General features: G+C 44.2%; 1 protein-coding gene across 2 annotated transcripts in view; it reads right to left on the minus strand.

The window, feature by feature from the left end:
* The window catches only part of fbxl2 (F-box and leucine-rich repeat protein 2), a 35563-nt gene extending 18700 nt beyond the window's left edge, over nt 1–16863 (minus strand). For both annotated transcript variants that reach the window (XM_028817530.2, XM_028817529.2), the window contains exons 1-2: nt 16706–16863; nt 11124–11185 (exon numbers count right to left, since the gene is read on the minus strand). In XM_028817530.2, coding sequence (XP_028673363.1) covers nt 11124–11185; nt 16706–16735 — 92 coding nt within the window. In that variant the 5' untranslated portion in view covers nt 16736–16863. The remainder of the gene's footprint in view (nt 1–11123; nt 11186–16705) is intronic.
* Nucleotides 16864–17676: the final 813 nt, after the last annotated feature.

A 17676-nucleotide genomic window follows, 5' to 3' on the forward strand; every position in this document is an offset into this window, starting at 1 on the left:
TTACACTACAGTTATAATATTGCACAACCTGCGCCACTTTATAAAGCACGTATTTACATATGATGACGATATAATTTTTAAGATGAAATGCAGCAAAATATGTTGATTATATTATACAGATAAAACTAACTTCATTTAAATAATCTATATTGTTAATAATTAAATATGTGAGGACACGGTGCCGCAGCGCTAGCTAGTTCAGGGATTGTTCCTGCATTGCGTTGTATTCTTGCTCGTGCTGACGCGACACTGGAAGGATAGACGGATAGAATAATTAAACATGTACTACGAAGATATTTCAATGTTCCTTAAAAGTTTTGAAGAATCGGCGTTCTAAGCTTACAGATGGCTTCATGTCTATTACAGAGCTGATTGTGTGGCGATTGGGTATTTGGAGAAAGAAAAGTAAGGACAGGAATTGGAGGTTAGTACGTTTGAAAGAGACAGTACTTCTGTAATTAATTATTTCATCGAAGGTCGCGCATGGCACAGCAAGCCTCTTGCGTGAGACATGAACAAGCACTGCGCCATCGTGTTCCCATGTTTAATAACATGCTTTAACTCCTATCATCATGAAAAAGATATCACGTACAGTAATCCCTCCTCCATCGCGGGGGTTGCGTTCCAGAGCCACCCTCGAAATAAGAAAATCTGCGAAGTAGAAACCATATGTTTATATGGTTATTTTTATATTGTCATGCTTGGGTCACAGATTTGCGCAGAAACACAGGAGGTTGTAGAGAGACAGGAACGTTATTCAAACACTGCAAACAAACATTTGTCTCTTTTTCAAAAGTTTAAACTGTGCTCCATGACAAGACAGAGATGACAGTTCCGTCTCACTATTAAAAGAATGCAAACATATCTTCTTCTTCAAAGGAGTGCGCCTCAGGAGCACAGGCTGTCAGAAACAGAGAGGAAAGCAAACAAATCAATAGGGCTGTTTGGCTTTTAAGTATGCAAAGCACCGCCTGTACAAAGCTGTTGAAGGCGGCAGCTCACACCCCCTCCGTCAGGAGCAGAGAGAGAGAGAGAGAGAGAGACAGAGAAAAAGAAACAAGCAAAAATCAATACGTGCCCTTTGAGCTTTTAAGTATGCAAAGCACTGTGCAGCATGTCGCTTCAGGAAGCAGCTGCACACAGAAGGTAGCATTGTGAAGATAATCTTTCAGCATTTTTAGACGAGCGTCCGTATCGTCTAGGTGTGCGAACAGCCCCCCTGCTCACACCCCCTACGTCAGGATCAGAGAAAGTCAGCACAAGAGAGAGAGAGAGAGAGAAAAGTAAGTTGGGTAGCTTCTCAGCCATCTGCCAATAGCGTCCCTTGTATGAAATCAACTGGGCAAACCAACTGAGGAAGCATGTACCAGAAATTAAAAGACCCATTGTCCTCAGAAATCCGCGAACCAGCAAAAAATCCGCGATATATATTTAAATATGCTTACATATAAAATCCGCGATAGAGTGAAGCCGCGAAAGGCAAAGCGCGATATAGCGAGGGATTACTGTATACATCTCAGTATTTTAATTATTCAGAGAGCTGTAATATCACGAATGTAATGGATTCTGTGTACTGTCGGAGAAAAAGAAAGCCTGTTTAAGAAGCAGGTAGTGATTCACACACACAGAAGATCAAATACAGAATAAAGCATTTAATGTGCTACTTTAGTTACAATGGAGTTTGAGAAACTAGTAAATTAAACAATTTTAAGATGAAGTTTATGATGTTCTACTTTAATGGCAAAATAAAACTACGTGATTAAAGTGGAAATGTCGAGATTAAAGTTGACATTTCGTGCTTTTTTCCCACTGTGTGCCTATTTTTTTTGTCTGTACCCTAATAAGCTTTCATATGACACTCAGACGGTGGGCTACGACTTGCCTTTTCACGGCGACTTTGATATGTGATTTCTTTTTTATTTCGGGCACTGTGCGACTTTCTGAACTTGAGCTTTCGAGTTTCTCTGACACTCTGTCACTTGATCAACTTCATTTTGTTGATTATACCACTGTTTAAACCAACAAATACAGTGGACCCTTGACTTACGAACTCAATTCGTTCGCGAGGGCTGGTTGTAACTCAAGTTGGTTGAAAGTCAAGACTATTTTTCCCATAAGAAATAATGGAAATACCCATAATGCGTTCCGAACCTCCCACTGCAACACTTACTTAACCTTTTCATAATAAAAAAGGGTTGTATAATGTGCATAATTTACCAAAACACCAATAATTTTTCTAATGTACTAACCAAAAAATTATAAAAAGTGCCTAGCCTACCAGAAACAACAATTTCATACTGTACTCGCCATTTAATTTGACATCTTTGGGCTGCAGGAAGGGATGGGGAGGAGAATGAAACGGAAGGTTTTTTAAATGCTTTCTTTAACTTACGCTCAGGTGTTTGCAATCATTTCAATAGCTTCTTTTGCGTTAATTTTAATCTCCTCCTGCCTACAAGTTATTCTGACGAGAATTTTTCTCAGCATTTCCTTGCGATAATACACTTTCAAGGTCCGAATGATGCCCAAATCCAATGGGTGAAGTGCTGCCGTGCACTTGGGTGGGAGGAATTCAACTGGAACTTTATTTAAATGTGGAAGCATGTTGTGGACAGCACAGTTATCAATCAGAAGCTGTATCATCCTTTTTTTCCTTCATATTGTGAGGTTTCTGAACTCTTTTGAGACCCCACTCCCCACTCAATGGGAACGACACGCTGAATTGTGTCTTGAAGCGCGATTGCCGTGTCTGTGGAAGCTTGTTTGTCCGTTGCCGGGCAGGGTAACAACAGACTCATAGCGCTGCAGTAAAGCGACACAGAAGCAAATCATAAAAGATCGGGGTCACGCTATAAGTCCCTGTCTTGCTCCCCAAAACACGAGGTTGAGTCTCAGTACTTTAGCAAAACCAGCTTTATTCAGCTTGAAACAGAAACGGCACACTTATTTATTGCAGCGTCATCTGCCACTCTGCTATACACAGACACAGCAGACCAGTGATCAAGTTACCTGTTACCTGCATTTACAATGTTCCTTGCATATCACCCATCGATATCTTTTCTGTTTGCTTTGGCTGAGAGACTCAGCACAGCTTTGAGCCGGCTGTTGCCCCAGCAACAGATAAACAGTCTTCCATAGACGCGCAGTTTGGACTTCAGGACGCTCTTCGGCGTGTCGTCTAGTTGGGGGAGGTCCCAAGAGAGTTTACAAACCTCACATTTACCTTGAATGAGTGCCGCATTAATAGGAATGTTTCTTGAATGCACATCACTGAACCACATAAAAACTGCTTTTTCGACGTCTTCAAATGCAGCAGTTCACATACGTTTTGCAAGCCAAGATTTTTCTTCTTTTTTTGCTCGGTCTTTCAGGAAAATTGACAGGGTCGATAGCGAAATTCCGAATTCACTGGCAACATCTTTTTTTCTTTTTGCCGCAATCGAGAGCTGCAAAAAATGTAAAGTTTTTTTTCTAATATGAACTGTTATCGTTTTTTCGTGTCTGCCGTTTCTATAGGAGGGTGACAATGAGTTAAATTCCAATGGATGTTTTTCAAATGTTGACGAGCAATAAGTAAAAAGTAAGACTGAAATCCGCAGGAAATAAAAAAAGGCAAAAAAAAAAAAACTACTAGGAAAGTCAGAAGAAAAAAAAATGATAGTGTTTCTGTTTGGGGGATTGTTGTGCACAATTGAGCTGTGGTACAGAATTAACTGCTCTGTGAATGATTCATTCAAGCATTTCAAGGTCTTTAGGGTACTTTGTAGTAATGAGATTTCTATAGACTCGCATCATATGGGGAAGCTGTCAGGACTATAAAAACATTTCACTGTAATGAAAATTTCGTTGTAACGGAATTTTACCAGTATATAGATTAATAACTGCACTCACCTAAATTACGTCCACAAACACAAGTATCTGGGCTCCAACTGACACTAACGCTCTCGGCTGTTTGTTTACAATCGCGCAAGCGGATACACGTGACCGCATTCAGGTCGTAACGCAAGATGTTGGTTGTAAATCAAAATAAAAATTTTGGTCGTAAATCAAGTTGTTCGCATGTCAGGCCGGTCGTATATCAAGGGTCGACTGTAGTACGTTTTTCCTTTGCCTCCATTTGGTATTCGCTGAAATTCTTATATTTTCCCCCGTGCTTTTCCCATCGTCTTTTCACAGAAGGCTGAGCTTAAGGGCTATTTATATTGATTTGCATATTCAAAGAGGTGTAATTCTGGGAGGAGTTGGGGCAGGACAGAAGGCGCGCGCACGTGCGTTACTTTTCACGCTGATCGGAATTTATGTAGTGGAAGAACGCGGAAGTTTGCGTACGTACAGATTCCTGCATCTGGATTTTTCTGTGCGTACGCACATTCCTGCTTTTGTGCTTACGCCATGTTATAGTGTGAGTTCAACGCACAGCGTTATAATACATGAGGCCCCAGGTAATCAAGCACCTGGAACGCTTCCGGGTGGGATATAAAAAGGGCCAGCCACCACCACTCAGGGAGCCGGAGTTGGGAGGAAGGAGACGAAAGCTTGCGGAGGAGTGGTGGGAGAGAAGAGTGTGTTGTTGCTGTGATTGGGATTGTGCTTTTGGGACTGTGTATTGCCTGTGGGTCACGGGGAAGACATGCGCCCACGGGTGAAGAAAGATAAAAGTCCTTGTGTGTTTTATACGTGCCTCTGTGTCATTCTGTGCCAGGTCGGGCGCCTATATAGCGCCTTTTCTACACGGACTAGTGTATGGCATTTAGCTAGCCTATATACTGAAACATTAGTATACTTCAGTGCACTTGGGACGAATAATGCCACCAAACTGACAAGTGCATTTAGCATACAATGATCTGTTCTGTCCCAAGAAATTCCATGGCTCTAACTTTTGTCTCGTTAGCCCCTCGTATGAATCTCTCACGTTAACCAGGTTCACAACACTAAAACCACGATCTGTCCAGGAGCTAAGTGAATGTAAGAGGGATATTTACTGCACTGTCGGTTTGTCCTGTGCTACACTTCCAGCGTGTTTCCTCTTCAGGTGTTCGTGCATTTAGCAAATGCTGTTATGGTGCACAGTCTGTTTATAACACAATGAACTGACCAGTATTTCCTACGATTTTCAGTTGAAATACTCCCACACATGAGATTTTGTCTAATATTTGGAGGATCCTTCTTCCACTGAATGTAGTGCAGCGGCCACAATGATTGGTCTACACAAAAACAGCACAGGGAATCCTAGCATGGAAGTGTGCAATGTCAGGGAGGAGCAGGGACGATTAGTTGAAAAAGAAAATAAAAATCAATCAAACTTTTATTCGATTACTCACTGCAGCCCTACTCAGGTGAGCCACTGGGGAAAATTTAAATAAATAAAATACATGGAATGAATGGGGTTCCTCAAGGAGAAGTTTGGGAACAAATCCTGCGCTATTCTAGACATCTGACAAAAATAATTTCTGAAAACACAAGACGTTCTATTTACATTTGATAACATCAATGTTTATGTAGATGTAGTCTAATGTTATACAGCGTTTTCACAAGCAAATAAACACTGCCAACAGATAACTAGCTTTAAAAATCATTTTCTTGGATGCAGCTTTGTACCTGCCCTACCCAGCTTTACTGAGGAGGCAAACAGCACTTACCAGCTCATGATCAATGGACAGAAGGTAATCTCAAGGTTATTCTTATTTGACAGGTGAATGTTTAAGCAAAAGATAACCTCGGCATTATAAAAATAGCTGCCATTGCCCTGTTCAACATGAAGAACATCTGCAGACGAGCAGCTCACTGCCACTGCTGTGCTAACCATTTAGCTGAAGATAATGTCAAGAATCCACCAAGAACATCATGATGTCGGTTCAAGTGCACCAGTACATCATGAAACCAGGTACAGATATTAACTCTTTCTGGACTAATCATTTTTATTTTCCATTTTGGCCCAAGGCTGAATATTTTTTCAAAAAAAAAAAAACTCAAGTTTTCTGAAAAGCACACAAAGCAATGGTTTCACACATAAAACAAAATGAAATACTGATTTACGGCAAATGTGCCTCTGGATTGGCAGACCGGGGTGGTGGTCCCCCTCTTTAAGAAGGGGGATCGGAGGGTGTGTTCCAACTACAGAGGGATCACACTCCTCAGCCTCCCTGGAAAAGTCTATTCAGGGGTCCTGGAGAGGAGGGTCCGTCGGATAGTCGAGCCTCGGATTCAGGAGGAACAGTGTGGTTTTCGTCCTGGTCGCGGAACAGTGGACCAGCTCTATACCCTTAGCAGGGTCCTGGAGGGTGCATGGGAGTTTGCCCAACCAGTCTACATGTGTTTTGTGGACTTAGAAAAGGCATTCGACCGTGTCCCTCGGGGAATCCTGTGGGGGGTACTCCGAGAGTATGGGGTACCGGCCCCCCTGATAAGGGCTGTTCAGTCCCTGTACGATCGGTGCCAGAGCTTGGTCCGCATTGCCGGCAGTAAGTCGAACCCGTTTCCAGTGAGAGTTGGACTCCGCCAGGGCTGCCCTTTGTCACCGATTCTGTTCATAACTTTTATGGACAGAATTTCTAGGCGCAGCCAGGGTGTTGAGGGGGTCCGGTTTGGTGGGCTCAGGATTGAGTCACTGCTTTTTGCAGATGATGTTGTCCTGTTTGCTTCATCAGGCCGTGATCTTCAGCTCTCTCTGGATCGGTTCGCAGCCGAGTGTGAAGCGGCTGGGATGAGAATCAGCACCTCCAAATCCGAGACCATGGTCCTCAGCCGGAAAAGGGTGGAGTGCCCTCTCAGGGTTGGTAGCGAGATCCTGCCCCAAGTGGAGGAGTTCAAGTATCTCGGGGTCTTGTTCACGAGTGAGGGAAGAATGGAGCGTGAGATCGACAGGCGGATCGGTGCGGCATCCGCAGTAATGCGGGCATTGCATCGGTCTGTCGTGGTGAAAAAGGAGCTGAGCCGCAAGACGAAGCTCTCAATTTACCAGTCGATCTATGTTCCTACCCTCACCTATGGTCATGAGCTATGGGTAGTGACCGAAAGAACGAGATCGCGAATACAAGCGGCTGAAATGAGTTTCCTCCGCAGGGTGTCTGGGCTTTCCCTTAAAGATAGGGTGAGAAGCTCAGTCATCCGGGAGGGGCTCAGAGTAGAGCCGCTGCTCCTCCGCATCGAGAGGAGTCAGATGAGGTGGCTCGGGCATCTGATCAGAATGCCTCCTGGACGCCTCCCTGGTGAGGTGTTCCGGGCACGTCCAACCGGGAGGAGGCCCCGGGGAAGACCCAGGACACGCTGGAGGGACTATGTCTCTCGACTGGCCTGGGAACGCCTTGGGATTCTCCCGGAAGAGCTAGAAGAAGTGGCCGGGGAGAGGGAAGTCTGGGCATCTCTGCTCAAGCTGCTGCCCCCGCGACCCGACCTCGGATAAGCGGGAGACAATGGATGGATGGATGGTCCCTGTGTTTTATGTTCCATGAGCCATGGTATGGTAACGTTAAATGCAGCCAATGGCGTGCCTTGCCACATTACACTGTATGTGTTACACTGGCACTGCTGTTTCTGAGGTCTGTTCCTACATACTGTGACCACTGTGGCTGCTGACAGCCGGGTGAAGGTGGCCACTGGTGGTGACAGCACTCACAGTATGCAGCAACAGACACCTGAAACAGCAGTGCCAGTGTAACAAATGATGCAAACAGCATACTGCTAGCAAATAGATGGGGGGGTTTATCGAAGTTTACAGCCGATTACCGCCCTCTACCCCGGATGTCGAGGATTGTCGACATTCGCAACAACTCTATGTGTTGACTCAAGAGTTAAAAGGCAATGTTTTCAATGGTGAGACCAATGCACATATTTATTAAGCATCTCAGAGTAGAAAAACTCTAACTTGCTAGAAAAATCTCAAGAGTCATGTAAATTTGGTCCTACTCATAGGGCAAGGAGTAAAAGAATTTTATTAGTTTTCCTAATTTAAGAAACTACTCCTAACTTCACATTGGATTTAGAAGAGTTTGTGGTTTAGCGAGTAGATTGAAACTGCCAGAAGAGAGCATTCAGACAGCAAGTGGAACCCAGAAAGGCAGAATGTTCTGAAAACAGTGGACAACAATGATCGTGTAAAAAGATACAATTTAGACAGAGACGGAATAATATTCATAACAAATCATACAAATGATCCATCTATGCAGAGAAGTTTTGGGAACATTAATTATTTGGCCACTGAAAAAACACAGCTTTGCAATAACTTTGCTTTGGGCATGTCACAACCAACCATTTCTCAAATTTTGCAGCAAACTTTGAGGATTTTTACAATGCATGAGGTAATACGCAGATTTATACATTTCCCCACAGCTCTAGGTGAAATATTGTTAAAGCAAGCTGCATTCATGCAAACTGGCCCAAGTATGGATGAGCAAGTATATGTGAATCACAAGCAATATCCCAGTATCAACACAAAGGTGCTCATGGATACTAACTATACCGTAGTAGCCAGAATATTACCCTGAAAGTAAGTGGGATGAATGGGTGATTGACTACAAAATGTCACAGGGGTACACAGAGCTCTGCTTTCCATAAACCCCTGGAATATTTGCATTAGACTTTATACTGTAAGCTTGGGAAGGTTCAAGGAGGCAGGTGGAGACTCCCAGGGCACTGGGTGACCACAGCATTGCAGAAGTGGGGCGGCGATTACGGGGAGAGGCAAGCACACTTTGATTTGAACACACAGCAGAAGGAATATAAAGCAAGAAAATTAAAAAGTTCTGACTTGGCTGTCACAATCAAAGTGAGGCATTATTCAGACTTACTGATATTGGTACAGAGAAGCCCCAGTAGTGTTTCTTGATACACTTCTGCTGAATAATTTGTTGGCTGAAAGTACTCAGTGTTATTGTGGCAGAGAGTGGATGTGCAGCATTGTTCATAATTGCACTCAGTTTTGTTTTAATTCTCTCCTTTGCTCGGCCTTCAGGGGTCCAGAGTGTGTGCAATAACTGAGCTTGTCCTTTTAATTAGCATGTTGATTAGGTGGGTCTTTCTTGAAGTGATGTTACCAGCCCAGCACACCACAGCATAGAAGGTTACACTAGCCATCACAGAGTTATAGAAGATGTGAAGGATATCACTTACCACATTAAAGGAACACAGTCTCATAAGGAAACAAAGCCTGCACTCCCCTTTCTTATATAGTTCCACTGTGTTCCAAAACAAGTCCAACCTGTCATTGATGTGGATTCTTGTAGGAGTGCACCACCTCTACATCCACTCCTTAAATAGTGACCGGACCATAGAGGCTCTCTGGTGCAGACAATTCTCTTTGCACCAAGAAACAAACTTCTCCATCCAACTCCTATACTCTGTCTCAACCCCTTTATCAACAGACCCCATAACTGCTGAATCATCTGAGAATTTCTGCAAGTGAAATGGCCTGGTATTATATTTGTAGTCGGAGGTGTACAGAGTGAAGAGAAAAGGAGACAGGACTGTTCCTTGTGGTGCTCCAGTGTTGCTCTCATCTGTTATCAAAACCTGGTCCTTGACTCTCACAAACTGTGGCCTGCCTGACAGATAGGCCATTATCCAGGACACCATAGGTTCATTCATCTGGATATATCTGAGTCTATCATTTAACAGGGATGACTGGATGGTATTGAAGGCACTGGAGAGATCAAAAAACTTAATCCTCACAGTGCAGCCAGCTTTGTCCAGATGAGAATAAGCCTTGTGGAGCAGATAATTGCACCTTCCACGTTCTTTCTCCAATAGGCAAACTGCAGTGGGTCCAGGTGGTCTACCACAAGAGGACTCCTATAGTTCAGGGCCAGTCTCTCAAAGGTTTTCATGATGTGAGATGTAGGTGTCACTGGTCTATAGTCATTAGATGAAGAGGTGCCCGCCTTCTTTGCAACAGGAACAATGCAGGATGTTTTCCACAGCAGTGGCACTTTCTGAAGCCATAAGGTCAGATTGAACAGGTGACAGAGGACATCACACACTTGGTTAGTACAGGCCTTAAGAACTTGAGGACTGAATCCATTTGGTCCTGAAGCTTTTCCTGCATGTAACTTCCTCAGTTGTCTCCTTAGTTAGTCTTCAGTTATGGACAGTCCACACTGCTGGTTAGATGTGGACTTATTATTGGCCATTTCAGTTGACTTGGTACAAGTTGTTGATGTAGCAGGGATGGTGTGGGAGGTCTGGTAGTTGGAAGAAGGTGGCAGTAGGAGGAAAAGATCTATTAAAAAACTGGTCATGGCGTTAGCTTTGGCCACATCCCCTTCTAGCACCTGAGCCATGGGTTACTTAAGTACAGTAATGTTGCCCAGTCCATTCCAGAAATCCTTCATGTTATTCCAAGTCAGTTGATACCATCTTATGTTTTCCTCCTGCTTCTCTACTTTGAAAATTATCACCTTTGTAGTGAAGCCTTGCTGCTATTATCAGAAAACTACAAAATGTCATCATGATTGGCAATTTGTGGCTTGAGTGCCATAAAATCGTGATGTCATTCTCAAACGTGGCCTCCTACTCCTTGCTGGGAATGATCGTATGAAGATTTACAACTAATTCTCATGACCTGCTCGAAGGTAGGACAGATTCTTATCCTAGGTAGACTTTTTAGTACAATTCGTAGGAGTAATTCTAAGATGCTGAATAAATTCGGGCATAGGAAGCACATAGTTAGACAAAGGGTTTCATAAAACTGGAATACACCTCTGTATCACACAGTGGAAGCACAGAGACCATGGTGAGATATAAGGATCTCACCACTAGGCACAAAATACTGATGGATTGAACATTCACCTTTATTCTTCTTCTTAAAATTATGACACTGGGCAGATTACAAATGCAGAGAACAATTTTAATCAGCATTTTAAAAGGAGTCACTATGATCTGTATAGGGAGATAATGACAAAACATAGTAGAGATGCCACGGCCGCTGCCTGATGGAAAAAAACAAATGTGGCACTGAACAAAATCTGCTTTCAGAGTGCTGCCACAGCATACGAAAAGGGTGATACAGAAAATCAGTAAATAAAAATGAATTTGCACCCATCCTCCCTACAACAAAAACACCAAGCACACCAGAACCAGCAGCAGACAGGATCAAAGACAGGGGACCTCTGCACAGCACAGATACTCACCTCAGCAGTAGTTCCTTAGGAAGCTTTTTGTTAATGGGGGCCTCATCGTTGGTGCAGAAAACCTGACAAGAGACATAAACAAAGAATTGTTTTGAGCAAATAGAGTGGTTCAATAAGATTGTACTGCATGAAAGTGCCGAAGAAAGCAGCAGAGAGAAACAAACCTGCACCAGCAATGCAGAAACAGCTAAACATGAAGCAGAGAAGTCACACAAGCTGGAGGCATAGATACCAAATTGCACAAGCAGCTACTAGTGATGTATTGGTAAGGTTTGTGCATAACCACCCTGAAAAATACAAACAAGCGCACTACTTCACAGTCTCAACAAAGAAGGTGTACTGGCACACAGATGAGCAAGCAGTGTAGCACAATGGGGGAGGCTTTTGCTCCATGTCCCAATTAACTGTGTTCTTCAACATCTCTCCAGAAGTGAGCACTGTCAGAACTGTTCAGCTGCCTTTCTCATTGTCCAGCCTGTAGAGCAGTTCACACCTTACAGTAAGTCAGGAGTTGGCAGCGGTCAAGACTCACTTTTCTGCACTGGCTGCTTCAACCTAAAATCCTGCTTCAAAGTTGACATGACCCTCAAAAACCTCTAAAGAAGAAACCCTGACCCTCAAAAACTTCTAAAGAGGAAACCAGACACCTGTCTCAATAACCTGGGCATTCGGCCATTCAGGACTGGGTGTTGGGAAGGGTTGTGAGGTCCATTGACTTTGAGGCATCTGTTGGTGAAGAAAGATTTACTGATCTTGACTTTGCCGATGATGCTGTGATCTTCGCGGAGTCAATGGAGGGGCTGATAGGGGCTCTCTAGAGACTGAGTGAGGAGTTTGAGTGTTTGGGCTTGTGAGTGCCCTGGATAAAAACTAAGATATGGGCCTTTAAAGACCTTTTGGGAACAGCCATCAGCAGTGTGTCTGTCTGCGGAGAGAGTGTCAACTGCATTGAGAGATTTACTTACCTCAGCAGCGACATTCATGTCTCTGGTGACTCTTCGTATGAAGTCAGTAGACAGGTTGGGGAGCATAGGGAGTCATGAGGTCACTGGAAAGGGTTGCGTGACGCTCCCAATATCTCTGCAAACGGACGAAGGTCCAAGTCTTTAGAGTCCTTTTGCTTTCTGTCTTGCTATAAGATTGAGAGACATGGATGCTATCCAGTGACCCGAGAAGAAGACTAGACTCATTCGGTACTGTGTCTCTTCAACTTTGTGTCGAATGAGTGGTTGCTCACAGAGTCTGAATGAGGCACATTACCGGCATTATGAAGGAGTGTCGGTTACAGCACTACAGCCATGTGGCACACTTCCCCGAGGGTGATCCGGCTCACAAGATCTACATTTGTTGTGACTGGACCAGGCCAAGGAGACACCCACATAACACCTGGCTGTGGCAGATAGATGGGTCATTTCCAGGGGTGGGACTGAATCGCATGTCTGCCTAGGGTGTTGCCAACCAGGATCCCGCACTGTCTCATCGCGTGCTGGGTGTGGCAACACTCTGTACCAGTGCATGCTCCCCTACATGACCTGACCTCATTCAGCAAGAGAGCTGGAGATACGGGATGCTAACAGGTCATTCAGCCTAGTCATTTTGCCAATCCTACTGCCCTCATCTCTCCAAAATAACATTGTCACGTTCTGAAGATCCCAGATAACAACCCTCTATCACACCAGTTGGTAACTTATTCTATGTGTTTATGGTTCTGAGGGTAAGCATAGAACTGGCATGACTGAGAGGTCAACTGGGACAATCCTGACAATCCTGTACTCAATAGTTAACCCGTCTTCCACTGGCACCATCTTCTGCCAAGACTACTGACAGCACCTAAGGAATGCTGCTAGGAGTTCAAAGAAAAGAACTTCAACAGAAATGCATTACTCTATCAGAACAGTAAAAAGCTCTAGCACAGCAAAGCATTCTGGGATTGATCATAACAAATCCCCTGCTGTTTAGGATTAAAAGCCTGTGGTTAATCCCTGTGAGTCTGCAGTTGAAAATCATGTGGCAGTGACAAACCCAGGCTAAAGGTGGCACAGCAGACAACGAGGCTCTGCAAGTACCCAAGCAACTGGTGACAAACCAGGGATATGTAGGGCACCTAAAATACTCACTCTAGGTGAGCGGGAGGCCTTGAAATTCTTCTCAGTAGACATACAGTACTCCTGGACAGCAGAATTCACTTCTCATGCACAGTCTACCCTATCACTTGCTTACATATTCTCAAAACCTACGTCTGCACTCTATAGCAGCATTTTTCTTGGCATACACCCTTCTCCAGCAAATGAAAGGTTAAGGTCCACAATGTGTCCCCAGTTTGTTTTCAGGTTGAGAACTGCTGGCCTTGGCTATACCTACACTGATACTTTCATGCCACGATTGAAGAACACTTGTCAGTAATGTTAAATTATGCAGTGCAATTTAAAGACAATCTTTAAAATGTGATTTTTATTCTTTTAAAGAACATCATCTTCATCAGGACTGTCATGCTCCCCTCCTCCCCCAAGCACCCCGAGAGCTCCCATTGCTCTATACCATCCTCTCACATGCAAGCCAGCCTCACGTGCACCCCACACTCGCCATGTGCCTGCTTATCTTGACTTTTCCTTGGATTTTTCAACAATCAGCCAGTAATAACTAAAGTAAAGTTTAGTAAATCACATCTTTAAAATCACTACACTACTATAGCACAGTTTAGTTCCATCAGGGCTCAGAAGCTGACCGATGTGTGATGCTGACAAGACGACAACATCTTTGGGTACTGAAAAGTTAATTCAAAAAACTTGACTTCTGGAACGTCTACAGACCCATGGGTGCAAATCTCAGACTAGACAGCGCCCGTGTGGAATGTGAAAGTTCTTCTTGTGTCTGTGTATATTTTTTTCATCTGAATACCGCAATATTCCTTTCCCATCCAAAAGACATGTACCTTAGGCTAGCTGGCAATTGCAAAACCAGCCAGGCATGGCTGGTTCTCACCTTGTGGCCTGTGTTGCAAGCAGCTATGAACTGGTCAGACAGGTAAGAAAATAGATGGAATGAAAATATCTGTGTGCTTTACACAAAGCTTATGCTTGCTGCAGCCATCCCAATATATGCACTGCCTTACACACCTCACTTACACACATGGGGCGCTTGAAATGGGAACATCAAGGTTTGCAGGGCAGGGGGCTGCTTTAACTGCTCCACTGCACAGGTTTAAGCAGGAATTTCTTAGATGCTGCTGGTTAACAAAGAGAAAGAAATACTGAACCCACTGTGCCAGCCAGGGGCTACAGATTTGCAGCTGCTATTTTTTGCTTGCTCAAACATTTTCAAGCATAACCTTGGCATACGGTAACCAACGTTTAGTGAGTGGGCAAACATCGCAGTTACATTAAATGTTACTGGGTGACAATGTCTGTGCTTAATGTGCTACTTTTAATGGAGAAATGACCAGAGGTCAAAGGGCACATTAAGATAACAGGCCAATTAGGTGAAAGGGCACTGCAGTGTGTGGGGTCAACTTCAAAACTCAACCACACAGCAACAAAAAAACTCCTAGAAACTGCCCAGAACCACCCCAGGAGAACGTCAAAATCACTCCTGTCTGCACCATGTTCTTACACTATAATAAGATAAATAGCAGTTGGCTTTCACTGGACAGTAGAAACCTTTTGCTCTCAAAACAGCACAGGGCTGCTGATGTTATGTTTGCAAAAGACCATTTGGGTTATTCTTAAGATTTATTGAGAAAAATTCCTTGTGGGTGAATTTTGGGCATAACAAGAAACATTAAGTTTCATAACAGAAACTAATCACCGATGTCCACCACCAGACTCATCCTTACCTCAGTATCAAGCATGGTGGTTGGGATTGTCTCAGGCTGGAGCTACATGGAGGCTGTCCATGCAAGGCAGCCAAGACATCAGAAACATGTGAAGCAGTTTTGGAAGGAAAACAGATTTCAGACACACTTGACAACAACAGCAAATATCTGGTAGCCTCCAGAGCTGCTAAAGTCATCCCATCACTTGCCAAACTACAAAGTTCGCTAACTTCTGCACAGAGGTCACTCTGATTGCCTGTTAAACATACAAGTTGCATTTAAAAAATAATTAATATAATCTGTGTCTATACAAGTTTATTTTAATGTAATACAGGAGATCAGATTAATAGAACATAAAAAGGAAGATTTTACCTACTTTTAAGGAGCACAATATGTGCAGCCATTTCACACACAGCAATGACAAGTAAGAAGAGGAAGTACAACACCAGTCTCTATGGAGTGGGGAGACAACAAGTCACTTACGAGATTCTCAAAAACTTTGGGCTGCCACAGCAGACAATGTGGCATAGTGGTTAAGGTTTTGGACTTTGAACCCAGAGATTGTGGGTTCAAATCCTGCTACTGACACTGCGAGACCATGAACAGGTCACTTCACCTGACAGTGCTCTGACTGGAAAAAAAAACCAAAATAAATATAACCATAGTATTTCAAATGTTACAAGTCACCTTGGATAAGGAATCGACCGCATAAATTAATGTCAAGCCTACCATTTTCCATTTCCTGCCGTGTTATTTTTCTAATGATGCACTTTTTCAAAATCATATTTTTTGGCCAAGTTTGCTCACATACACGAAACCCAAATTTTTGTCATGTTTGAGAACAAAGGCAGGGGCTTCTTTTCTGCCTTCAAACAGCTTAAGTTTTGCACACCTTTTTGTGCAGTTCTGGCTTCATGAGGCCACAGACTGACTTGAAGGTAAACGACTGTCCTGAATGCCACATTCACTATGAGGTCTCTGGTTGCTACAACTGTGGTGGCAGACAGCCTCTGTTCTTAATGAGACAGGAAGATCTGGTAGATTTCAGTGAAAAGCCCACAATCACGTTTACAGTTCATGTTTGCATAGGGAAATGGATGGCAAGATAACATCTGATCTTAAAATATTCAGTTTCTATTGACTGAGCAAAACGGATATCATTTTTTCAACATGAAATAGTGAGATGCGACATACTTGCGCTGTGTGATGCCTTTAGATTGGACTGTTCTTTCTTTGAATGCGCACTGAAGGGTAAGTACTTTCTGACGGCGATGAGGGGTTTGGATGGGTGAGGCCGTTTCGACAGTAAAATGCAAGACTGAACGAATGCAGCCCGACAATCAACTCACGTGCGAGCCCCCTGAGAGGAAGAGTCCAGCCCGAACGCTGAAAACATTGACCTACATGTGCTACTTCTCACTCCCACAAGTTTCAAGAGGCGGACTGGAAGGTATATGTCCTCTGTCTCTCCTCATGGCACAGGACAGACGGAGGTGGACAGCTCTCCCTCTCACAGCAGGCGTACTAACCACACCACGTATGACAGACGCTGACAAGGGCAGAAAGGTTCGGACTGGCCCAGTCAGCACTGTCACACACAGAACCCCCCACTCGGCCGACTGTCACCTCGGCTCGTCTGAAACAGACACACGGACGCAGGACTGTGCGATGTCCGTCCTCCCTTCCTTTGCTTTCTTCCCCCTCTGTCCTGCACATAGTGTGTCCGCGAAGTAGATCCACCTCTCTTGTCAGTTGCCACACGCTCTCTTACCTCGAAACGGCTCTTAGTGATGCCGTTCATGTCGGTGGGTTTTGCTCGCTGGGAGAAAAACCAAAGCTCCCGTCTACACCATCCCGCGGCCACAATAACAATAACATGGAGGAGACGGCCTGCGGTGACATCACTTCCGCTCGTAGGCTAATCCCATCACAATACGCGAGGCGCGCGCTCCCGCCCCTTGGCCCGCACGTCCCAGGGGGCGTGGCCAGGGGCGCCGTACGCTGACGTCACTGCTGCAGGGGAGCTGCACGTAATCGCAGTGTTTTGATTCTGACAGAGGCGCGGCGAGGTGAAATTGGGACATGAGCAGGCGCCGCTAGAGGGCGACGGGGGCCTTCCTATGTACACCGTTTAGAAAGTTCTCTCCGGATTCCAAAAGCTGATCCTCTTATGAACTTGACGTCTCCTGATTACACCCACCTTGCTGCTCTCTCTGGCAGACACCTACAAGATGCCTACCCTGTTTTCTTAATAGTTATTCCTCAGGAACAAGTGCTATGCCTGGTCACCTTGTCTTCGTATCACCTTCGTTACTCTGTCCTTTCGATCCGTCAGTACGCTGCTTTAAAAGCCGAATTGAATTTCTTACTTTATGGCTTTTTATGTTGCATTATTTAGCACACCAGATCTGTTCACTTTCAAGACACAATCTACTGTTTGCCTGTATTTTCAAGCATCTCAGAATGACTCCTAGGAAAAGTCCGAATAGGGTAAGTTGTCCTATCTCGGAGTAGGAGATAAGAAGTAGTTAGAAAGTGTCCTACTGCCACACCAAAGAGCAGTAACATTTAACGAACGAATAACGTCATGATTTTAAGACACCCCAACTGCAAAATGGTACTCAGGAAGACGCTTCATAGTTTCCTTGGAAATCATGATGACGCCGTGGTTTTCTAATGCTGTAGCTAGGGATTCAGCACAAAGATAATATTCAAAGTAGTAGAAGGAGATGGAAAACAAAA

Source organism: Erpetoichthys calabaricus, chromosome 13, assembly GCF_900747795.2.
Source record: "Erpetoichthys calabaricus chromosome 13, fErpCal1.3, whole genome shotgun sequence".
NCBI lineage: Eukaryota > Metazoa > Chordata > Cladistia > Polypteriformes > Polypteridae > Erpetoichthys > Erpetoichthys calabaricus.